Source organism: Euprymna scolopes, unplaced genomic scaffold (assembly GCF_053919585.1).
Source record: "Euprymna scolopes isolate OS-2025 unplaced genomic scaffold, ASM5391958v1 sca18, whole genome shotgun sequence".
Lineage (NCBI taxonomy): Eukaryota > Metazoa > Mollusca > Cephalopoda > Sepiida > Sepiolidae > Euprymna > Euprymna scolopes.
The window spans coordinates 47,879-75,248 of record NW_027633191.1 but is presented as its reverse complement, the minus strand read 5'-3'; the positions used below and the strand labels follow the sequence as shown (position 1 = coordinate 75,248).

The window sequence follows — 27,370 nt, the reverse complement described above, 5'->3', positions numbered from 1 at the left end:
ATTTTAAACTGACATGCATCAAAGTTTCAAAAGAAGGGGCAGGCTCAAAACTAACATCAATCTTAAACAGAAGAAAAAATTCCAATCTATTGGGCAATAACCAAAATCTAATAAGATTAAATCTTAACCATTCAAATGATGTGAGAGGCATATTTTAGGGTAGAAGACAGGTCAGGTAAAAACCCTCTTTCCGAACATGTGATTGAACAGCATAACACAGAGCACAATTCAACATTCCAAATAATCAGTCACCATGGAATCAATCACATACATTTAAAGTTGATAATATACAATTACTTCCCTCCCCTCAGACTGGTTAACTATCAGATAATTGCCCAGAAAAATAATTGCTTACTGTAACAGTTGAACAATTGTCACCAATCTATTTTCGGTTCATCTTGATAAAGCCAATGAGTCCATTAGTTGAAGCATCGTGTGAAGTGATATTGTCATCAGTACGAAGTTCAGGTTGAATCATTTTGGCAAAAGTCTTGCCAAGTTCAACACTAAAAATGAAAAAAAAACAAAAAAAAAAAACAAAAACAATAAACTAACAAACTAAAAATAAAACCAATATAAATAGCTTACCCATAATCGAAAATCTGAGTTCCACCTTTATAAAACTGGATTTCATTTGTATTTGAAGTTTATGAACAAACAAACGTTTGTTCATAAACTTCTAGTAGGATTTTTGAGATAGACTCTTATAACAACAAAGAAAATTAAATGTAATGTTTGAAACATTGAGAAAAGAAATTTTATTACATTCAAGATTTTCAACAGGAGTGCATAGTGGTCATCATTCATTGGAAACACTGAGTGTGTCTCAAGGAGATTAAAGACTACAAATGTATTTAAATTAATATCACTTTACTTACCCTCCCCCATTGTCCAATTGGGTTTAAAGAGTTATTGTGTGCTTGGTTTGTGGGGTTGACTTAATTTTGTGTAGTACTTTAGACCAAGGATTTGGTTTGTAAGCATTGGAGAGGGTTCATGCGCTTCTGCATATAGGTTTTAGGGGAGGTTCTAAATGCTCCCAGTACTGGTCTTAGTGTTACATGATAAGGGCTGTCCCCTTTTCATGTAAGTATAAAAATAGAGAGATTTAGTTAAAATGAAAATGAAATAGCATAGACGAAATTCAAACCTCGTAAATTAGGTTTAGAAATAAATTACGAGAGAAAATTAGCAATGGAATGCGAAAACAAACCATTGTTTAGCTTAGAGATAAAATAGTTTCAAGAAAAGAATGTGCGTTGTCAATTCTGTTATGAAAAATTCAATTGAGGAATGCAACTACAAGATAATTTAATAAACATGTTTTTAACATATTGGAAATATAGGTTACTGGGAATATAGGTTAAAATTCCTTTTGTAAACAAAGGAAAAAGTTTTGGACACGCATTTCCAGAACACGTGAAAGAAGACACATGTTTTAACATGTGTATGACGTCATGGAAAATGGGAAGTTCTCGATATAGTTAGAAAACTTTAGAGTTAAGCAAGGAGAAACAGAGAGAGTCAGAGGAAGTTTGAGGATGACAGACGATAGTCTGCAGTTGAGATTCGAACGTCTAGAAGCGAGACGGTCACTTTTGAAACTTAGAATGTGAAGCATTGAATTCTTGACTCAGAAAACCACGGCCGGTCGGGAGAAGAAATAAACCCATCATGTGTTTTTATAAACGTCGTCTTTGTGTTGTAATTCTACCAAAAGGTAAAATAAAAATTGTTATATATGTCTTATGTATATCATGTGGTTTAAAATGTCTTTACATACACAATATGAACACTAAGACTGTCTGAACACTGTTTCCTCACTCAAAGAGCTTCTACACTTCTAAGTATGAACTTTTCATATATATGAATCGCGTCATAAAACGAACAATCTCTCTAAGTCTCTACAACATCTCTCTAAGACACAGCAACATCCCTCTTAATAAGACTCTCTAAGAACCTCTTTTAATAAGAAAATATAACATTAGTCCGAAGTGGCATAGAGGTGACACAACCATATCCATATCCATGCATACATATGTAATAATAAGATGAAAAAATTTTGTGTTAAAAAGTGGTTGAATTGCAAATTGAAGTAAAAAAGGGGTTGATTTGCTGAATTGTATTGTAGATATAGAGAAAAAAAAAGAAAAGAAAGCAGCAAGGTTGAATACATAGGCTTTGAATTGTTTGTTATGTAACGCCGTGCACATTGTTTGGTCTGTCGATATACGGAAAGAAAGAAAAAAAAAAAAGAAAAAGAAAAAGAAAAAAAACAAATGATGCTATTTTTTTTTCCAGGGACATTTTTTATGGGAGACTTTTGGAAAGAGTATTTTTTTGCTGTTGTTGTTTGCAGTTTACTGAATTGGTTGGACAATGGTTGAAGATTGATTCTTATTGCTTATAGTTGTATTTTGTGTTTCGTTAATGTATTTTGTATTTGAAAAAAAAATGTTTATGTAATTGTGTAACCTTTGGTTGAGGAAGTTTCTCGCATTGTTGACATAGAAAATTATATGGAAAGAAAAAAAAGAGAGAGCGTGAATAAGGTTATTTTTCATTGTTATAAACCAGGAATGAAAGTTGTTTAGTGCAAGTGAGCTATAAATTCGTTTTGGCTCGAAAGAACTTTGAAAAAAAACAAAAAAAAACAAAAAAATGTTTTTGTGTTTCTGAATACCTAGTTAATTGAACTGTTGTATTTTTTTTTTACTATTTTGTGATTTTGTTCAGGTCATTGTGCATTTTTGTTGTATTTCAGTACATTACGATGATTGTTGAACTTTATGTAAAATCGATTTTGTTGTGATCGAAAAATGTTGATGTGATTGTAATATTGGTTGTAAACTTTGCCTTGGGAGGCCATTGCACCCTAAATTAGTTGAGTTATGGAAAGGAATATATAAATAATTATAAAGAAAAAAAAAAAATTACAAGATGGCTAATTAAGATATAGATGTCAACATGGGTTAAGATGATAGGTTGAATGTTGCATTACAGTCATGATTTATTTTATTATTTTCAGAGGTGAATAGCATGTTTTTTTTATGTTTTGTTTTGTGATTTTCTCCTGCCACAGATAGTTGCCGGGAAATTTGGTATTCGCATTTTCTATGGGCCAAAAGAGGCAGGTTTTAGATGCAGGTAAAATCACACATGGTCCTTTGAAACAATAGTTAGGGCAATAATAGGCACCATTTGCCAGGCATCTGATGGGATTAAGGTTAGTTAGGGGTGTGACATTTTTCTGGATCAGTGCCGAGGGCTGTGGTTTTCAAAGCTTTGGAAATCTCAGTGATTCAGCATGTAGAAGATATCTTGTGTGTTATGATAGCTGACCATATGTAAGTAGGGGTTTTTGTTTATGATAGAAATATGAGGATTATTACTAGTAATAACTGGAGGAAGGGGGGAATGTCAAAAAATCTGAAAAGCGGATATTTTTATTGGTTTCTATGTCGGTACTGTTTAGTAATATATTGAAGTCTTCAATATATTTTACACACGTTGGTGCCTTTGCTTCTCAGAGTGAAGTAAAAATCATTTTTTTCAACAATCTCAATTCTCACTATCATTTAATTATCATTTACTATGGAGAAAAGAATAATAGTTGCTTACCTTTCCTGGATGTTTTGATTGAATGTAGTAAGAGTTCTTTTCTTACTACAGTTTATCACAAACATCCTTTACCGGTCTTTATATGGATTGGCACTCATTTGTACTTACTTCCAGGAAAATAGGGCTTATTCAGACATTAGTGAATAGAGGACTTAAAATTTGAACAAACTTCGAACAAACTTGAACATGAATGAAAAAGACATTTTGGTTAGGAATGGTTACCTTGAGAATTTGATTAATTATAATCAAGTAAAAAAATACAATTTTCCTATAGCTCTAGGTCCCTCCAAGTGCCCTATTTATTTAAAACTTCCTTGGATTGGAGATGCTGGTTAGTATTTGGGCAGACGGATCATTAAGTAGGTATCAAATTGTATTAGGTTTGTTTTTTGTTGTAAAATCTGTATTCTCCCTGGTTATGAAGGATAGTTTGCCTTACATCACACAAAGCAATGTTATTTATGAATTCAATTGCCAGTGTACTACTGGTATGTAGGTTGAATCACCTTAAATTTGCAGACACACATTAACCAGTATATCCCAATAGAAATTAGACTGGGCAAGCCACATCGCTCTCAACCTGGAATTTGCGATTGGCCAACACTTAATCGAAAATCCAGCTTGTGCTAATGCATATACAATGAATTGTTTATAATCTTACTCAAGGCTGATTCTCAAAATCATTTAAAAATTTTGGAGTCAGTTTCGATTATTTTCACATAGGATCTCTCTCTCTCTGTTGACAGAAGGAATTTATTAAATCATTGGACTTTTGTTCGAAGATATATTTTAATCGTTTCCATACCCACTCCATATTATTTGGACATACATTTTATATAATTGTGTGTATATATTTTACATGAATTCTCATACGTTTTTTTTTTTCCTTTTTCTCATATATGCTTCAGTATTTGCTCTTTCGTGATAATTTAATTTGTTTTTGTATTTCTGTGTTATACCAATGATCAACTCCTGATGAGTTTGTTGGTGAAAGGGGCCCCTAGGATTTTTCAGCATATTATTTTTAAAGTGCTATATATATATATATATATATATATATATATATATATATATATATATATATATATTACTGTGCACTAAAATGTTTTCATCTTAAATTTTATGCAAAATGTATAAACCGTGCATAGCAAAATGAAACTAATCATCTAATTAGAAACCATAACACACCAGTTTTCAAAGGAATCTGCAAATTAGTTAACTTTGCATATCCTTGACTAAGTATATTAAGTTCATTTTAATGTAGAAAATATGCATAAATAGTAAAAGTTTAATCAAACCAATAAGAAATTATAAAAAATTAAGTAATTAAGAACATTCATTTTTCAAAGGAATATGCAAATCAGTTAAACTTTATAAAGTTGCTCACATATCCACAGCCAAAGAATAGAAGTTGTTTTTATTTAAAAATGGAATTAAAATCTACTAAAACCCATTATTCTTAAGCAACATTTTTTCCAGGAAGATAAAAACCTGATTTTTATCATATGAAAAGCATAAAACTTTTTCTACTATTTTTAATAGAATTTAAGAATCAATTTTTTTTTGTCTATTTAGGATGATTTGCTAGAAGAATATGCAAAAATATTATAATATAAGTACCTGAATTTCAAATAATTCCATCTTTTATCTCAGTCTATAGATTTCGTGTGGTGAAATTAAAAAATCCAAAATTTAATGATAGTTTCAAAGAAACAATGGTAGTCTTTTCCTGAATAAATAAAGTCATTTAGTCTTGTAAATTTCCATGCATTTTTAATGTTTTTACAATTAAGTGAAGAATCAAGGACTTAATTCTTTTTTCATGCGATATATATTTATTGCCCACATAACCCCTAAAGTTAAGCAACAATGAGGCTGGCCAGTACCAGATGGGTGATCATTTTAGGAATGCTAGGCACTGTATGTGTTGGAGACAACTCCTGCATCTAGTATAATGCTTGGTCGTCTTGACCCTGTCTTGCCTTGAGGACCAAGATGAGAATGTGTGATAGATGCAAAAGTCCCCAACACTTTAAACAAAGTGAAGCGCAAGTCACAGCAAAAAGGAAAACGGGGAGATAACAACTGTTTGTAGATCTCTATGGTCTAACACAGGTGAGAAAATATTACCTAACGAAAAATTGCTGAAAGAATTTCTCATATTTTTAACAAAATGCGCAGTTATCGATTTTTTCTTTTTTGGTATGTATTCTTCAAAACATTTTCTATTTAATGGCATATTAGAAATATTAGGCTCACTAAAAGAAAATCATTAATTTATTTTTTTAAGATTTTAAAGTAGTGTTTTTTGTAAAAATAATGAAAAAATAAATCTTTTTTTTTGCTAATCTGAAAGAATAATTATTAACATATACAAATTTCACACTTCAAAACATAATGAAAAATTAAACACATTCAAAATTTGGATTTTAACCTTAAAATCTGGTACATGTGCAGTTGTTTTATCTACAGTCCTCACTCTCCACAATACAATATATTTTATTCAATTTCGTCTGATAATTTTAAACATATTTGTAACCACGAATAAAGAAGGGGGTGGGTTTAGGCAAAAAAAAATATATACATAAAAATCAATTATGAAAAAAGTACACACTTATAAAGTTTATTCTTCACTATATAATCGGTGAAAATTACGTATTGATTGGATAATTATTGGATTTTTCGTAGATTTTTAAAGACAGATTCCGTCAAAAAATACTTACCCCCTCCTTTCATTTTGGCCATGCCTAAAGTTTAAGTTCATTTTAATAATTTTTCAATAGAAAAAGTAGGCTTTTAATATCAATGTTAGTGCAAAAAAAAAATCTCAACTTTATAGGGATATAGATTAATTGTAGATCTATATAATGGTACTTTTAATCCAGAAATAAAATTGTAATTTAGTTTTATTGTCTCCAAACAAAAAGAAACATATTCGACCTTATTGAATGATGACCGATGGGTAATGGGTAATGACGAATGATAGGTAAGGATGAATGATGAGTAATGATGAATGATTGAAATGATGGGAATGATGAATGACTGAAATGATGAATCATGTTAATGATGAATGATTGAAATGATGAATGATGGGTAATGATGAATGATGGGTAATGATGAATGATGGGTAATGATGAATGATGGGTAATGATGAATGATGGGTAATGATGAATGATGGTAATGATGAATGATTGAAATGATGAATGATGGGAATGATGATGGGAATGATGAATGATGGGAATGATGAATGATGATAGAAATGAAGAATGATGATGGGAATGATGAATGATGATAGAAATGAAGAATGATGATAGAAATGATGAATGATGGAATTGAGGAATGATGATAGAAATGATGAATGATAGAAATGATAAATGATTGGTAATGATGAATGATGGGTAAGGATGAATGATGGGAATGATGAATGATGGGAATGATGAATGATGGGAATGATGATAGAAATGATGAATGATGGGTAACGATGAATGATGGAAATGATAAATGATGGATAATGATGAATGATCTGTAATTGATGAATAATCTGTAATTGATAAACGATGGGTAATGATGAACGATGGGTAAGGATGAATGATGGGTAAGGATGAATGATGGGTAAGGATGAATGATGGGTAAGGATGAATGATGGATAAGGATGAATGATGGATAAGGATGAATGATGGATAAGGATGAATGATAGAAATGATGCATGATGTATAATGATGAATGGTGTATAATGATGAACGATGTATAATGATGAACGATGTATAATGATGAATGATGGCAATGATGAATGATGGCAATGATGAATGATGTATAATGATGGATGATGGCAATGATGGATGATGGTAATTATGGATGATGGTAATGATGAATGTTGGGAATGATGAATGTTAGGAATGATGAATGTTGGGAATGATGAATGTTGGGAATGATGTACTATGGGAATGATGAATGATACATAATGATGAATGTTGGCAATGATGAATGATGGGTAATGATGAACGATCCATAATGATGAACGATAGTAATGATTTAATTAATTTATTTATATTTAATTTATAGTGATATAGATTAATTGTAGATATATATAATGGTACTTTTAATCCAGAAATAAAATTATAATTTAGTTTTACTTGTCTCCAAACAAAAAAACATATTCGACCATATTGAATGATGAGTGATGGGTAATAATGATGCATAATGATGAATGATGTGTACTGATGAATGATGTGTAATGATGAATAACGTGTAAGGATGAATGATTGTAATGATGAATGATGGGAATGATGGAAAAGATGAATGATGTGTAATGAAGAATGATGTGTAATGAACAATGATGTGTAATGAAAAATGATGTGTAAGGAACAATGATGTGTAAGGAACAATGATGTGTAATGAACAATGATGTGTAATGAACAATGATGTGTAATGAAGAATGATGTGTAATGACGAATGATGTGTAATGAAAAATGATGTGTAATGAACAATGATGTGTAATGAAGAATGATGTGTAATGAACAATGATGTGTAATAATGAGTGTTGTGTAAGGATGAATCATGGTAATGATGAATGATGTGTAATGATGAATAACGTGTAAGGATGAATGATTGTAATGATGAATGATGGGAATGATGGAAAAGATGAATGATGTGTAATGAAGAATGATGTGTAATGAAGAATGATGTGTAATGAAGAATGATGTGTAATGAAGAATGATGTGTAATGACGAATGATGTGTAATGAAAAATGATGTGTAATGAACAATGATGTGTAATGAACAATGATGTGTAATAATGAGTGTTGTGTAAGGATGAATCATGGTAATGATGAATGATGTGTAATGATGAATAACGTGTAAGGATGAATGATTGTAATGATGAATGATGGGAATGATGGAAAAGATGAATGATGTGTAATGAAGAATGATGTGTAATGAAGAATGATGTGTAATGAACAATGATGTGTAATGAACAATGATGTGTAATGACGAATGATGTGTAATGACGAATGATGTGTAATGAAAAATGATGTGTAATGAAAAATGATGTGTAATGAACAATGATGTGTAATGAACAATGATGTGTAATGAACAATGATGTGTAATGAACAATGATGTGTAATGAACAATGATGTGTAATGAACAATGATGTGTAATGAACAATGATGTGTAATAATGAGTGTTGTGTAAGGATGAATCATGGTAATGATGAATGATGGGTAATGATGAATGACGGGTAATGATGAATGATGTGTAACGATGAATAATGGTAATGATGAATGATGTGTAAGGATTAATGACATGTAATGATGCATAATGTGTTATGATGAATTATTGTAATAATGAATAATTGTAATAATGAATGATGTGTAAGGATGAACGATGTGTAAGGATGAACGATGTGTAAGGATGAACGATGGGTAATGATGAATGATGGGTAATGATGAATGATTGTAAGGATGAATGATGTGTAATGATGAATGATGTGTAATGATGAATGATTGTAAGGATGAATGATTGTAAGGATGAATGATTGTTAGGATGAATGATGTGTAATGATGATGATTTGTAAGGATGAACGATTGTAAGGATGAATGATTGTAAGGATGAATGATTGTAAGGATGAATGATTGTAAGGATGAATGATGTGTAATGATGAATGATGTGTAAGGATGAATGATTGTAAGGATGAATTATGTGTAATGATGAATGATTGTAATGATGAATGATGTGTAATGATGAATGATGTGTAATGATGAATGATGTGTAATGATGAATGATTGTAAGGATGAATGATATGTAATGATGAATGATATGTAATGATGAATGATTGTTAGGATGAATGATGGGTACTGATGAATGATGTGTAATGATAAATGATGTGTAATGATAAGTGATGTGTAATGATGAATGATGTGTAAGGATGAATGATGTGTAATGATGAATGACGTGCAATGATGAATGACGTGCAATGATGAATGATGTGTAAGGATGAATGATGTGTAATAATGAATGATGTGTAATGATGAATGCTTGTAAGGATGAATTATATGTAACAATGATGTGTAATGATGAATGATGTGTAATGATGAATGATGTGTAAGGATGAATGATGTTGGTTTGTTGTTTTTGTTTTACAGCATATCAACCTTTTTCAGGTTATTTAATGCCGAATCTATTTATTTTGAGAACAATTTTTTAATTGAGTATATTTGTTTTTAAGTCGGATTCTATTTAACCCATAGTTGGGACCCTAACAGGTACTACCACTCCGGGTCAGAATGAACTTGGGAGCAATGGCAATTAAAGGGTGGCTCCACACTCCCCAAGGCCTGCAAGGTGGGGCCTCACCATCGGATATAGTTTTAGGTCATATCCAGGACCGTTGTATTAAGAGTTCTTTTTAAATTCTTTTATAAAGGCCAATTTTTTTAAGATATGAGAGTATGGTGTGGGGATTGTTTTTATCTTTAATATTGTTTTCTTTGTAGAATCGATTTCTTACTGTTACAAAATCAGTACATTCAATTAATATGTGTTTGATTGTGAGTGATGTTTGACAAGGTATACAGATGGGTTGACTTTCTTTTTTTTAGGAGATATGAGTGGTTTAAGTGAGTATGGCATATTTTTATTCTTGTTAGTTTGACTTCTTTTCTGTTTAGTTTCATATTTTGTTCTTGTTTTTTTGATTTTTGGCATGATTTCGTGAAGTTTGTTGTTAGGGTGTTCATTCCAGTAGGTTTACCATTTCTCTGTTGTATATGCGTTGATACATCTTTTTAGATCTATGTATGGAATTTTAAAATTTGCATTGATTGGGAGATTTAAGGCGTTTTTTGCTGCTGAATCTGCTAATTCATTACCTTTAATACCAGCAGAAAATGATTTCTTTTTTACTGTTTTATTCAGTTAATTTCTGGAGTAATTTTGCGATTAGGGGGTTGTCCATCTTTTTATTTTTAATCGTTTTTAGGGTAGATTGGGAGTCTGAAAGGATTATAAATTTGTTTTTTTTTGTTATTGGAGGCGAGTTTGAGATCTAAGATTAGAGCATGTATTTCAGCACTGAAGATTGAAGTTTCTTTTGGGAGGTTTGATTGTTTTTTGATTGATTTATTGAGTATTGCTGCACTGGCTGTTGTGTTATTTTGTTTAGACCCATCTGTATAGATGTGTGTGTGGTCTGGATACTTTTCTTTGATTTTATCGAGATCATCATACATTATTGGATGAGTATGTTTCTTTTCATATTTACTTAAACTTAGGTCGATGTTAGGGAATACGATTTTCTAGAGAGGGGTTTTGAGTAGGACAGTTTGTGAATTTTGGTTATGCTTCTTTGGAAATCGATTTTATTCTAAGTCCAAAGGTTTTGATTGCATTTTCTTTTTGGTTGAAAAGGTGTTTACGGTTTGGATTTAAAATGCTATTGTGTGCTGGGTTTGTGGGGTTGGCTGTAAGTTTTGTGTAGTATTTTAGACCAAGGTTTTGATTTCTAAGCATTGGAAGAGTTTCATGTGCTCCTGCATACAGGCTTTCTACAGGGGAGGTTGGAAATGCTCCTAGTGCTAGTCTTAGTCTGGAGTGGCATATTGTGTTGAGGGTTTTTAGATATGACTTTCTGGTGGATTGATATATGAAGCTACCATAATCTATTTTTGATCTAATTAATGCTCTATATAGTTTGAGTAGCGCGTTCTTGTCAGCTCCCCAATCTGTATGGCCGATGACTCGTAAGAGTTGTAATGCTTTATTACATTTGGTTTTGATGTAATTTATGTGTGGAATGAAATTTAGTTTTTTGTCAAAAATGATTCCCAGCTGCTTGTGTTCATTTACGAACGGAATTTTTTCGCCTTCAATCTGTAAGGTTGGGTCAGGGTGGAGTTTGCGTTGGTTACAGAAATGGATGCATTTTGTTTTAGTTTTGGAGAATTTGAAACCATTTTTACCATTTACTAATTTTATTTATGTTATGTTGTAGTTTTCTTTCAATAGTGTGAGTGTATTTAGATCTGCAGCTGATTGAGCAGTCATCTACATATAAGGAGCTATGTATATCAGGAGAGAGTTCTTTTATAATGTTATTGATTTTTATGTTAAAGATAGTTGTTGATAATATGCTGCTTTGGGGCACTCCTTCTTCTTGATTTTGTGGGTCTGATAAAGTTGAGTCTATGCGAACTTGGAAAGATCTTTCTGTTAGGAAGTTTTTTATGAATTCAGATAATTTGCCTCTGAGTCCGATGTTGTGGAGATCTTTTATGATACCGTGTTTCCAGGTAGTTTCATATGCTTTCTCAAGACTGAAAAAACCCCAGATGTTACGTGTTCCTTATTGATAAAAGCTTCTCTAATATAATTTTTGAGGTTAGTGATGTGGTCTATACATTCTCGATTTTTTTGGTATCCACACTGGATTTCAGAAATTATTTTGTTGTCATCTAGATACCATATAAGACGGTAGTTAATCATTCTTTCAAATGTTTTGCATAGGCAGTTTGTGAGAGCTATTGGTCTGTAGTTTTCTGGGTTTGATGTATCTTTTCTCAGTTTGGGTATTGGTATTATTGTTGCATTTTTCCATGAAGTTGAGAAATCTTTTGTTTCCCATATTTTGTTATAAATTTTGAGAAAGAGTTTTAATGATTCGGGTGGAATTTCTTTAAGGAAGCTGTAGTACACTTCATCTGGTCCTACAGCTGAGTTATGGGATTTTTCTATGGCGGTTTCTAGTTCATTGAGTGAGAAGATTTCATTGTAAGGCTCTTGGTTTTTGGAGTTAAAGTTTATTTTGTACTTTTCTTCATGTTTCTTAAGTATTTGGAATTGTTTATTGTAGTATTTTGATGGTGAATTTTCAGCAAAGGTTTTAGCTAGTGTGTTAGCAATATCTTTTTTATCAGTTATTTTCTGTTTATTTGTGAGAAGGTGTTTGATTGGATTCGGATTATATTTTCCTATTTATTTTCCTAATCATTTCCCAGACGGTTTTGGGTTTAGTGGTGATATTGATTTTGTTGACAAATTGTTGCCAGCAGGTTCTTTTGGATTCTTTGTTTTTCGAGTTTTAGCTCTTTGGATTGTATTCTATTAAGTTGTTGGTTGTGGGTTGTTTTTTAAATTTTCTTAAGGCTGCCTTTCTCTGTCTAATGGCCGTTTTACATTCTGGATTGAACCATGGTTTGTTTTTTTTTCCAGGAGGAGAATTTTTGGGTATGCATTTTTTGGCTATTGTTATGAGTAATTCCGTGAATACTTCTACTGTTTGGATTTGATGTTCTGTTAGTTTTAGTGATCAAAGTTCTTTAAATTCAGCCCAGTTGGCTTTGTTTGTGTTCCACCTGGATATGTGGTTTTGGATGGAGTTACTATAATTGATTAAAATAGGGAAATGATCACTTCCACAGGGTTCTTCGTAAGTGCTCCATGTATAATCCAAGAAGCTTGATGGATCATACGTGGTAAGATCAATGGCACTAGTTGATCCGTTTGTTGGATTTAAGTATGTGGGCTTTTTTTGATTGAGAAGGAACAAGTTATTTTTATTAATTGTTCAACTTTGTTTCCTTTTGAGCTTGTGACTTCGCATCCCCATAACATATTGTAGCAGTTAAAGTCTCCTAGGAGAATGAATGGTGAAGGTAGTTGTTTTATTAAATTTTCTAGTTCATTTTCATTTATTGGTTCATGAGGAGGAGGTATATTGAGCATATTGTGATTGTTTTGTGAAATGTGACTTGAGTTATAATTGCTTGGAGATTTGTTTTGACAGAGAAATTGCTTTGAGGTATGTCATTCCTTACAAGAATTGAGGTGCCTTCATTAGCACGAAGACCTGTGTTATGGAAATAGTTGTATTGTTCATAGTTTGGTGTTTTGAAATGGTTATTGTTTTGTAGGAAGGTTTCTTGTAAGCAAACAATGGCTGGGTTGAAGAGTGAGATGAGTATAAGAAGTTCATTATAGTTAGATCTTATTCCACGACAATTCCATTGGATAATTTGTTGTGTTTTATTTCTATCCATGAGGATGTTTAGTTTTCCTCTATTTCCATCTCTTTAGAAGTAGAGGGTTTATCTTTTGTCGGAGTTTGTGTCTTTGCTGAAGTGTTTTGCTGGGTTTTTTCTTTTTTTTTGTTTGTTTGGATCTGGACGTCGATCTGAATCTTGCTTGAGATGTTGCTGTTTTGGCTTCTTGTTCATTTTTTCCCTCTTGATTACTTGTGTTTATCTAGGGTGTTTTCGGTTTCCATCTTTTCTAGAATTTGGAATCTATTTTGAGTATCTATTGTTTGGTTTTCTTCTTTTCTGGAACGTTCTTTATTTGCTGTTTTATCATTGCTTATGTTTTTATTAATTTCTGGTGGTTGTTTTGTTGGTTTCTGTGATAATTTTTTTAATGGTTCTCTCGTAGATGGAATCTTACTTTCTTTGTTTGGATTTGTTATTTCTATTTTGTTTCCCAGATTTGAGTATTTTTCTTTTAGGCTATTTTGAAATTCTGGCCATTCTTTAATGTTCAATGTAATCAGTTTGTTTATCAGTTCCCTATATTGATCATGTATTTCATTATGTTGGTATGGTTTAGTTGTCTTTTTTGTTGTCTCAACATATGTGTTGTCTTTCATGTACATCTCAACTATTTTCTGGCTTCTGAAAAGGTGTTTTTTTTGTACTTTACTTCTATAATTTCTCTTTCTTTTTTATATGTTTTGCATATTTTAGAGAAGACCGGGTGATCTTCTTTGCAGTTAGTGCATTTCACCTCATTTATGCATTTTTCTTCGGTGTGGTCAGGTTCTTTGTTGCCGCATTTTCCACATTTTTATTCCTTTACAGGCTTCTTTATGATGTCCATATTTTTGGCAATGGAAACATCTTAATGGAGCTGGGATATATTGGTCTACTTTTACATTTAAGTAGCCAATTTTTATTTCCTTAGGTATTGTTGGTTTGTTAAACGTTAGTATGTATGTGTTGGTGGTTATTATTTTGTTGTTTCTTTTTATGTTTATGTTGATGTGGTTGATTACTCCTTGTTTTTCTAATTCGGTTTTTATTTCTTCTTCAGTTGCTAACGATAGTTCATAACTTCGAATTACTCGTTTCGAAGTGTTTAGTGTTTTATGGGGAAAGACTTTGCACTTGTATTCATGGAAGTTCTTCATTTTGAGTAGAGATTGAGCATCTCTAAGATTGGTTATCTCAACTAGTAGATTTCCATCTTTTTTTTTGATCATTTTTGGTTTACTTTTTGTGGATAATATCTTTTCTATTAGGAAAGGTGATAAATTTCCAATTCTTTTATTTTCGATTAATTAAATAACCAAGAATCGTGGGAAGTTTCCTTCGTTTATAGTTGGAACGGTTTTTCTAGTTTTGAATTTTTGTTCTTCTTCTGAGCTTGAGGTCAGAGTCAGAGGAATGGTTTCTTTTAAGGGCTTTGAGGGGGATGCATTTGTTTTTATCAGCCATGGATTTTGGGATTTATTTTTCATCAACCACGCTCCCTACCCACCTCGGAGTCCAAAATTGGGGCATAGTAAGGGGGAAACCCATTCGCCTTGACCATGTCGGAGCTACATGGAGGATATACTCTTTTTGTAAGGAGTTCTCAAGCACTATATTTTCTGTTCAATATGTCCTCAAAAATACATTTGCTCAGATGGACTATTGAGTTTTGGTCTTTCCAATCGAATGATCCTTGCCACCGCCTTCTAGCACTTACTTGGTTTGCCTATTTTTTGTAGTGGGGGAAGAAAAAAAAAATGAGAGTTCCTTTAAGTTTCGTTCTTTGTTGTGGTAGTTGGTACTTTGGATGTAAGTACTAATGGCATAACTGGTCGATTGGTCGGATCGGGCCTCTCCGACTGCTCGTCTAGCCAAAGTAAAGGCCGAAGTAATGTGTTGCAGTGCCTAAACTTTTATGCACCCAGGTCTAGGTTAGCTGAATCACTAGGATCACGTCCTAAGGCATTACGGGTAACCCACGGCTAACTGGTTGCCCCATTGAGGGATATTTATCCAGTCGGCTTATTCTAGTGCGCTATCAACTGGGCAAAAAAAAGGTGGGGGCGACAGGGTTGGTAAGTAGGGAAGGAAAAGGAAAGGAGAGGGGAAGGGGGTTGTTGTTTTTGTTTTTGCAGAACATATTTAAGTTTTACAAAAGAGCATAGAAAACAAAAACAGAAAATCAACGTAGGTGCATTGTCTCAGGAAGCCAATAGACAGCCTGATCTGGTAGCACCAGGATGAATGATGGGTAATGATGAATAATGGTAATGATGAATGATGTGTAAAGATTAATGATGTGTAAGGATGAATGATGTGTAAGGATGAATGATGTGTAAGGATGAATGATGTGTAAGGATGAATGATGTGTAAGGATGAATGATGTGTAAGAATGAATGATGTGTAAGAATGAATGATGTGTAAGAATGAATGATGTGTAAAAATTAATGATGTGTAAAAATTAATGATGTGTAAAGATTAATGATGTGCAAAGATTAATGATGTGCAAAGATTAATGATGTGCAAAGATTAATGATGTGTAAAAATTAATGATGTGCAAAGATTAATGATGTGCAAAGATTAATGATGTGCAAAGATTAATGATGTGTAAGGATGAATGATGTTTAAAGATTAATGATGTGTAATGATGAATGATGTGTAACGATGAATGATGTGTAATGATGAATGATGCGTAACGATGAATTTTGTGTACGGATGAATGATCGTAAGGATGAATGATGTGTAATGATGTGTAAGGATGAATGGTGTGTAATGATGTGTAAGGATGAATGGTGTGTAATGATGTGTAAGGATGTAATGATGATGTGTAATGATGAATGATGTGTAATAATGAATGATGGTAATAATGAATGATGGGTAAGGATTAATGATGTGTAAGGATGTATAATGTGTAAGGATTAATGATGTGTAAGGATTAATGATGTGTAAGGATTAATGATGTGTAAGGATTAATGATGTGTAAGGATTAATGATGTGTAAGGATTAATCATGTGTAAGGATTAATCATGTGTAAGGATTAATCATGTGTAAGGATTAATCATGTGTAAGGATTAATCATGTGTAAGGATTAATCATGTGTAAGGATTAATCATGTGTAAGGATGTATAATGTGTAAGGATGTATAATGTGTAAGGATATATAATGTGTAAGGATGTATAATGTGTAAGAATTAATGATGGGTAAGAATTAATGATGGGTAAGAATTAATGATGGGTAAGGATGAATGATGGGTAAGGATGAATGATGGGTAAGGATGAATGATGGGTAAAGATGAATGATGGGTAAGGATGAATGATGGGTAAGGATGAATGATGGGTAAGGATGAATGATGGGTAATGATGAGTGCTGAAAATGATGAATGATGGATAATGATGAATGTTGGGAATGATGAACGATGGGTAATGATGAATGATGGGTAAACTACCATCACATGAGATCTCTTTTGTGCCAAACATGCAATATATTGTTGATCGTTTTTCTGAGCCAACTTAGAAGCTATGGACAAGTTCATTTATTTGGTCAGTATCCTGCCAAGGACAGTAAACATAGATGATGAAGTTGACTGCAGCATAGTGAAAGCTAGCACTGATTTGGACATCTCTGATCCATTGTGTGAGAGCATAGAGAAATTTGGCTGCAGACCAGACTTCAAGTATACAGAGCTGTGATTCTGCTCATCCTCATGTATGCTTGTGAAATCTGGACCATATATGCCAGACATGCCAAGAAACTGAACCATTTTCACATGACCTGCCTCATAGACTCTTGAAAATCAAATGACAAAACAAGATACCAGACATAGGTATCCAACCTCCCGTCAGTACCAGTCGGGAAAATCGGACTTTCACCATCTGACTCCAACTCCTTGAATTCCTAGACTCTGACTACTTTGATATCTTAGACTCCAACTCCTTGACCTCTATGTGAAAATCTATTCTGCAGATCCATATACCAGCCTCCCATGCCTATTTAGCATGCATTTTATAATTACTTTTCGTGTATATCATTTTTTATGTTTAACATTCACTTATATGATAAATATACTCACATATACACTCTACCAGCTCTATTTATTTAATGCTAACTCTACCAGCTCTATTTATTTATTTATTTAACATTAACTCATAACAAGGCATATCACCACTTGCGTGAAAAAGGCTACTTTTTGGGACCATGTCTAGGAAAGATTAGCAAGATTCCGGTTTATGTTACACTTAAACTTCTGCATATCAGTATGACCAGGAAAGCAGGTAGCAGGAAGGGGATTCCAAAGTCTAGTTGTTCAAGGGAAGAGAATAGAAAGCTTTTTGGCATTTAGGGATCTCAACAGTGAAGGGGTGAGATCTTATTGCTAAACGAATTTGTCGGGGATATGTATGGGGTACAAGTGCAATGAGTTCACCAGAACACATTCCATTAAAACATTCACAGAGATGTAACATTGTGACGATAAGACAAGAGCTGGAGCTTAGTTGATAAAATGGGACAGATTAGATTGACAACTCTTTTTTGTAATCTATCCAAGATACACCAGCCTAGATGTGGCTACAATACTCCATGCATGAGCGAATGGTGGCCTTGTAGAGATATGGGATACTCTCAGGTGTGAGTAGTCTTCTAGCTTGATAGAGAGAACCCACCATCTTTGCAGCAGTCTTTGCAATGCCCTCTAGGTATTTGTTCCAGTTCATATTGCCCACAAAGTAAAATATGGTGAAATAGTCTCAAAAAAGGAGTTTGAAGGTAGAATTCTCAGGTAGGGTGTTATTTTTCATCGATATAGGCTGTTCAAGAGGGGTCTTGTAATTGTTAAAGGAGAGGAGCTTAGTTTTACTAGCATTAAATGTTACCATCCATTTGCTTCCCCATTCAACTATGGTTTGGAGGCCATTTTCTAATGATTCTGCCATTGTCTTAGATTTATTTACATCTTTTCTTCCCTAATGCATGTTATAGAGCATTGTATCATCAGCAAATATACCCATCTTGGACACAATATTATCAAGGAGGACGTTGTGAATGTGAAAGCCGGCAATAGGAAGAGCCTATCTACTTCTTAAGCAAGTTACATTTGCAAGCCGGGAATTTGTTCGAGTCACCAGCTTCAGGAAGGTTGTCAACCATGACTGAGGAGGCCTCCCTCTCTCAGTTTTGTTATCAGAATTTTCTTTCTCTTAGATGGATGATTTGACAAGATCTACAGGTTCATCACACTGAGAGGTTTAACCATGCGCCTGGTTTCTACACCAGCCCCCACATGGATGAAGATATTGAGTATCTTACTTTAAAGTTTTTCTCTATTCTTCACAAATAAGCGCAAGATTGGAGATAGATTCTCCTCTAACATTTATAAGAAATTTTATCTTTCAAATACTGTGAGAAAACCAATCTGCTCTAGCAACTAATTGGTTTTAAAAGAATGAATAGGATATTAATAATTATTTGAATATGTAAGAGAATATAAAGCAAAGAAAACAAAAGAAATGCTGGGACTAGATCTACATAAAGAGATTCCACACAACACAGATATATAGATGCACTTAACTTGGTGTTCTTTGAGTGACCCATGTTGGTCGAGCTAAAAGACCAGTGTCTCCACGTGGAATGAATTGGGGTGCAAAGATTAGCATTTATTTTAGAGCAGTAAGAGGGTGGGTGGAGAATCTGCCTTAAGAGCCAAATGTGTGCTTTGATTTTAATACATCTTTGGCCCAACTCTCTTACTGATCTACATCAATGATCTTCCAAATCACACCCTAAGATCATTCTTTTATTTAATTGAAACAATATAATTTCCGATTTCTATATTAATAATTTAAAACATACAAACTCATTTATCAAAGGTGATGAATGCTAGAAAAGAGATGTGTATCTCCAATTTTTCTGTTGTGTATATCTACAATACAAAGCTGAATGTCTGTATGTGTGTCTGGTCACAAATAGGCTCCTATATGGTTGACTATTATAGAAAACTGATCAAATATAATGATAGAAGATTTATTGAGACACAGGAATGGGTATGTTTGATCTGGCATAATGATGATTCATTAAAATTGTGGGATCTGCGTATGCACCTGGTCCACAAAGTATGGAAATAAAAAATTTAAAAATTAAACAAAAAAACGTTTACAAGTGTTTTCAATATAGATGTACATAATAATACTTTGATTAGTATGTTTTAACTTAAATAAGGATAGTATAATAAAATTGTGGGGTCTGCGTTCGCACCTGGCCTCCATAGAATGGAAATAGGTATAAATTTAATAAAGACTTTTCATATCTATATGTGTAAGTATACTTTGATAATTATGTTTCAGTTTGAAGATTTATGGTATAATAAAATTAATGGGTGTTCGTTCGCACCTGACCTCCATAGAATGGAAATATGTCACAAAGTTTAACAAGGTTTTTTAATATAGATCCACAGAATATTGTGATAATTGTTTCCGCGTGAACAGGTATGGTATAATAAATTATGGAGTTTATCTATTTTATTTTTACTTTCATCATATTTTGCTTTGGTTTTAATACCCCCAAATTCGGAGCTATCTCTTTACAACCCTTCCTTTTCGTAACCTATCATCTATATATATAAAAGCCAAACGTCTGTGTGTATGTATGTATGTTTGTTTGTAACGCTAAAACTTTTGAAAGACGAAACCAAACTTGACAAATTTGGTATCATATTGAAGCCCCATCATCCGGATGACAAATATCGAAATTTCACGTCAAACGGACCACTAGAAGTGGGTCAACTGATCAGTTTTCTTCAAGGGGGGCCCCCAAAAAAACCTATCATTATCTATATATATAAAAGACAAATGTTTGTTTGTAACGCTAAAACTTGAGATGAAAGATTCCTCTCCCCTAAGAATAAAACATATGTTCAATATCTGCTTTTGTCTTTTCATTGTTTATACGGTCCCGAGCAACGCCGGGTAGCCCTGCTAGTACTTTCATAAATCAGAGTCCATTTTCTGTAGGCTGTTTTTGAACCCAGTCAACGATGGGTACTTTTGCTAGTACATATATATTACTAACTATTACTAATATATTACAAACAAATGACATGCGAGAAAAATCTGGGAAAATAGTTTAAAGTGGGTAGATAGTACAGAAAATAGAAATGGAAATAAAATAATACAATAAAATAAATAAATTTTTTAGCAATATCTATTTTAAAGGCAGATTAAGGAATGGTTAAAATTTTAAATAGATTTAAAGCTTTTTTTTAAATGCAAAGCCATCTTACAAAATTTCATTATATTTTATTGTATAATATGGGGAATAGACTCGCCAGTTAAAATGAATTCAGATAAGAATAGGAGTTTGGAAATGTGGTTTAAAATACACTATAAGTACATCTAAAAACACAAACTAAATTTCAGTTTAAAAGGGACTACAATATTTCGATATAGGAAAACCTCTTTAGGCCATGATATTTCAAAGCCAAACACTTCTCTTCAGAAGAGGGGAGTAAAGACACATATAGAGAGAAATTTTTAAAAAGATATTATTGCCTTTATGAAAAGAGGATCAAAGGAAAAACATGGAGCTGTACTGAGACTAAAGCCAATTCTAGGACTGCTAGCAATGACTGTAAAAGAGTAATAAAGAATGCGAGAGAGTTATATGCTCAGTCCATTAAGTCCAAAGTAGCTAGCTAAGCAGCAGCTTGATTGCCACCAGTTTTGGCAAATAGCAAACAGGACCCTGAACAGAATCATGTGCTCTATCCCAACCATCATCAAAGTTAAGTTAATCTCATCAGCATCAGACAAAATCAAACTCTTTGACAAGAATTTTGCAACTAATTATACCCTATGCGACTAAGGCCGACAACCCCTCGTATTTCCTCTTTTATCAGAAAACACACTATGTGATATACAAATATCTGTGTGTGATGTTGCCATGCTAATCAAAAACCTTGATTCCAGTAAAGCAACTGACCCTGGTGGCATTTCAATTATAGTGCTGAAAACGCTTCAACCAGAACTAGTTCCCATACTTAAAAAGCTGTTTAAACATTGTCTTAAAGAGAATTGTTTCCCAACACCCTGGAAAACCTCACCAGTGTACCCTGTATTTAAGAATTCAGGTGATCGGTTATCTTCCTCTCAGTACAGACCAATAAATCTCCTGTGTTGACACCCTAACCCTTATACTATAATTTTCCAATTAGTCATTAATCCATAAACCATATTTGATCTTTTCTTAACCATAGTAGATATTCACCTTTAATCTACACCCCACACTCATACATACCTTCTTTAAAAATGTAACCAATCTTAATCCTATTCTGAGAAGTGTAACTTCAAAGCAGATACTAATTCTTTGATAATAACTATCAATCCTAACTATCCATGCGGGAGCATAGAAATACCTGGCTTTGGAACCAGGTGCAGGGAAAACCCTCTCAGTGATAATGGACCATAAGATCTGGTTAGGTCATCCATCTAGGAAAACTCCCGATTTGTAAACCTGTGCCATTGATCTCATACGTCTTGGCATCAAACAGAGGAGGAAGGCCTCCTCATTCCTGGACGACAACCTTCCTAGAGCTGGTAACTTGATCAATCTGCCTATCTATACTCCATACTCCTTCTTTGCCTATTAGCCAGGAGCAGACATGCGGCCACAAGGACTCATTAGAGCTGCCAAGTGCTTAGCCTTGTTTCCTGACTAGAGCAATGAATGCTGTCCCCCACATTTGCCTTATTCCCTTCCCCTATTCCTGGGCATCTTGGGGGTGCTTATTTACCATATATGCTAACGTGATTGGACTGGGCCACTCCTGTCGGACAGGTTTGAGGGTACCTGTTTGACAGTTGTTGGTTGCTGTTTCCAACTGACAGTACAGGTGCCCTAACTCTTTGATAGCACTTAGAGCGGCTGTTCTATCATCAGTTGTGTAATATTGGGATATTTATAGTGCCATGTCGCACATAGAAAGGTACCCTGCATTCATCTCTGGTGGACATTCCCGAGGCCACATTCCTGTGGATGAGGAGCCGGCTAATGGTCTACTCGTGTTGCATGATGGTGGCTATGCATATCCGTTTTGCCTAGCAACTCAATCTAGATCTGAAACTACGAACTAGAATGAAATGACAGCTCAATCCAAGAAAAAAACAAAAAAAAAAACGTTTAAACCAGACACACGCCTCCTCCCTTGAGGCTTGCATTTACACATATCCAAAGACTAACTAATTTAGATGATTAAGAACCATTTCTCCTAGCAAACTCCCTGGATATCTTAGCACTAAGACTTGCACCCCTCCATCATCTTTAACATATCTGGTTATCTTTCACTTTGTCATAAGGACTTTAACAGGAATGGACTTGGAATCTATATTTGTAACACCCTCTCCTGTCTAGGGAATCTAAACTAAAATCAGGTGACCAAACCTCCATGTGCTTTAAACTAAATTTACAACTTAGCGTTAGCTACCTGTATTTTCTTTATTGCTCTCAATCAACCCAGGACTGTACTATAATCAATCATGTTTCTGACAGTAGAAATCTCTAGATGTAAGATAGCCTTCTACTCCAGTAGTTTCTTCCCCAGAACCGCTAGACTTTGGAATTCCCTTCTGGGTCCCTGCTTCCCCAACTGTACTGAAATGCAGAAGTTCAAGTGTAACGTGAACCGACATCTTGCTACCCAACTCCCTACATAGTACCCCTGTAACTTATGTCCCTGATAGTAGCAGTCTACATCAAAGTGGCAACATGCTTTGTTTGGGGTGAAAATGTAAAAAAAAAAAAAAAAAAAAAAAAAGAAGAAAAAAAATTGTAAGAAAGAAGTAGCAACAACTAAGATTGAATATATCAAAACCACCAGGAAACACATTGAAACGCAGAAAGTAGGAAGTCATGATTTCTGGAAAATCTACAATGGTGTAATAAATAATGGGCAATCGACAATATCCCCATTATCAAACAATCATGAGGTTTTCTGCACAGCAACTGAAAAAGCTAACATGTTTGCCTGTTATTTTTCCTCAAACTCTACCTTGAACTCAGCAAACCATTCCCTCCCTGTGGACAGAAACCACACTAGATGATTTGAAAATCATGCCTTCTTAAGTACATGATATCATAAAAAACCTAAACACCTCAAAAGCATGTGGACCTGATCTCATCCCGGCTGTGCTATTAAAAAAGGCTCCGCTGAGGTTGCTCCAGTTCTCTCTAAACTCTTTAACAAATGTATAATGAATCTTGCTTTCCTGACAGCTGGAATACTGCTTCTGTGGTACCAGTTTACAAAATCTCTGGCGAACGAACTGACCCATTAAATTATTGCCCAATTAACCTCCTCCCGCTTTTCACCAAAATATTTTAGTCTAATTAATCAAGTCCACTACCTTACAGCTGCTAAACTTCTGTTTGACCATCAATATGGATTTAGGCAAGCCTGTTCTACTGCAGATATTCTAACTAATCTCTGAACGTATATACCAAGCACTGGATAAGGCAGGGGAGGGCAGTAGTCCTATATATATATATCTAAGGCTTTTGACAGGGTATGGCATGATGGTCTTCTCAGGAAAATAAAATCTATGGTATTACTGGACGAATGCTTAACATAATTAAATCCTTTTCAAATGAGAGAAGAATCCAGGTTTTTCTCCATAGGCGTAGGTCCAAACAATATGATATAAATGTAGGTGTACCTCAGGGCTCGATCCTTATCTGATAAAATTGTCTCTGACATGGATATCTTTGCTGATGACACCACGCTCTATAGCAGGCACGTAGATGATAACGTTCAAAGCTGCCAAGACAAAGTTTGTTTCCTTTAATAATTACATGAAACCTTACCAACCACGAATAGCTATGGCTAATAATACATTACCTGAAAGTACTTCGTTCAAACTCCTCGGCTTAACATTCACAGGGAACATGAGTTGGAATAAATACATTGAGATAATTGCCAAAGCTGCTGCGATGAAGGTGGGCTCTTTCTACCGTGCTAGAAAGTTACTTACGCCTGAAAGTATCCTGTACCTCTACAAAGTTACCATTCGCCCATGTATCGAGTACTGCTGTCACATTTGGGCTGGTGCATCTGTTACTAGTCTCTCACTCCTGGACAGTGTTCTAAAGAGAGTCGCCAACCTGATAGGCCCTTAACTGTTATTTAAGCTTCAGCCCCTGTCACATCGATGAAATGTTGTAAACCTCTGCTTGTTTTACAAGTATTTTAATGGTGGATGCTCTGACGAACTACAAGCTCTTGTACCCCCCTCGATGAAAATACCCTTGAAAACTTAGATCCCTGATAGTAGCCCCCTACAACAAAGTGGCAATGTGCCTTGTTTGGTTAGAAAATGTAATAATAAAAAAAAAAAAAAACACTGGTAAAACCGAACAGGAAAACCATGTAAAAAAATAAATTCATTGGAGTCGGAGTCGGATAAAAAAAAAAATTCTGACTCCGACTCCTTGTACTTTTAGAAATTTGACTCCGACTCCAGCTAAAACCTTTGACTCCTTCCGACTCCAACACCGCAACCCTGGTCAGTACACACTATGTTAAAACTGCCAGATTTGTTGGGCAGGTCGTATATGTTGATATGTCAGATTCAAGAACAGCCTGAAGGTCTCCCTCAAACAGTTTGGTTATTATTCTAACTCATGGGAAAAACTAACCCAGGACAGATGTTTCTGGTGTATGGCAAGCCACAAAGGGACTACAAATGCTGTATCTGCATGCATTGAATAACCCAAGACAAAACATAGAATCAGAAAATACAGAGCCGGCAGTACCTCTGCTACAGAATCATCCCACAGATATTCCACACGCGTAAGATACTTCAGAACTCAAATCGGTCTAACAAGCCATCTCCAAACGCACAGAACAATTGTATAATCATAGCCATTTTAACAAGCAGTGGATGAACATTACATTACACAAAAAAACATTAAATATAATGCTTTAAGGTGTTTTTAAAAAATGCTGAGCAGCATTTTTAGGATTCCACTAAAGTTAATGTTAACCATTGCATGCAACAAATAATTTCATTTCGTCCATTCATACAAATGAATATCAGTACATTACTCAACATGTGAGAAGTGATGAGAATGTTTACAAATTGACACTTGAACTGAATTATCAGTAAAATCAATGCTTTTTTTTTGGAAAAACCTGCAGATCTGTTCTTTTTTTTATTCTAAGCAAAAGGGAAATACAAATGCTATTAAAGTATAAGTCAACTGAAAAGATTCAAAATTTTAAAAATGAACATCTGATAGGAACCTTAGAAGTCTAGCATGAGTAGAATTTCCATTGTTTCAAGTACAAAATCACCAGCATACAGCATTTTTTTTCTCAAAATCCATTGGACAACTTATTGGACAACTAAGACACAAATGAAAGTCAACAAACAAACTTAGTAGATAACCCTGACATACTCCTACTTAAATCTGTCACTAAATGTGTTTACTAAAAACAAGTTGATTAGAAGCAATGAAAACCTGCTGATGCTAGTTTCACTATGACATAAACCTTTTTGTGCCTAACATTTACAATGTCATTTGATAAATTCTGAAAGTTATTTAATTGTATCATCGATTTCTCTTATAAGAGTTGGAAGTGCTCTATTTATTTTTTTTCTTTCAGGCATATAAATTGTGATAAAAACACAATTTTAAACAGCATGGCAAGGTAGATGATAGGACTTTCGTTTCCTATATGAAAAAATGCTGTATGTTGGTGATTGTGTACTTGCCTATGAAACAATGGAAATATTAAAATTGGTTTGGCAAATAGATTCCAATTTTACTGCATTTTCTTATTAAGTATATTAAATATTTAATTAAAAAGAAAGATTGTATGATGAATATTAATCAAATATTTAAATGCAAAGTTCCTCAATTTTATCATGTTTTCTTTCTACAGTTTTACACAAGGTCAATTAAATGTGGGCTGCCTTTGTGGCAGTCACAGCTCTATTGAGGGTCTTTCTTAAGTCATGAGTAGTCACATCATCTCTATAATAATACTTCTCATGTATGTATTTTTGGTGTCAACAATAAAAACATTATACATTATTTTTTGTTCACTACTAATCAAATATTTTTATTGAAATTAATAATGTAATAGAGAAATTTATAAAAATATTTAAATAAAAAAAATGAAATTTAATTCATCATAATACATTTAGGTTTCTTTGTAAACAAGGCTTTTTAATCTTTTGTTAATAATAAAAACACTGAATTACTTTATGACCATTTGAAATATGAATGAAATTTGGAAACATTTAAAAAGTAAATAATTTCCGATTTCAAATTCTTAAATTCTCATGGCATCACAAAATTAGTTTATAACTAGCATAGGTGCCCGACGTTGCTCGAATGTTTGGAGGTATGTGTTGAGCAAAAAAAAAAAAAAAGTGGTAGTAGGAAGGCAGGCTCGAACCCGTACCGCAAAGGAGGAAAAGAACGCGAAAAAAACGTGACATCTTCGCTGTTACGACCACCACCAACCCAGAAGTGACATAGGTTTTAATTAAGGCTAGACAATCGAAAAGAGGGGATGACTTTCGAAAATATTGGTGAAAAAAGCGATCCCTCCCTGTAGAAAAGTGCCCAGTTGAGGGTGAAGAAATGAATGTTTTTAGCCAATTTTTCGATATTTGTTGTCTGAAGGGTCGAGCTTCAAAACAATACTAATCTTGTGAAAATTTGTTGCTTCTGTCGAAAGTT

The 27,370-nt window shown here is 33.7% G+C and overlaps 1 protein-coding gene across 1 annotated transcript in view; it reads right to left on the bottom strand.

Moving 5' to 3' along the window:
* Positions 1 to 27,370, bottom strand: part of LOC145273797 (glucose-6-phosphate isomerase-like) — a 56,991-nt gene that overhangs the window by 4,005 nt on the left and 25,616 nt on the right. Inside the window, exon 6 of the mRNA XM_080127132.1 lies at positions 356 to 506. Coding sequence (XP_079983258.1) covers positions 383 to 506 — 124 coding nt within the window. The 3' untranslated portion in view covers positions 356 to 382. The remainder of the gene's footprint in view (positions 1 to 355; positions 507 to 27,370) is intronic.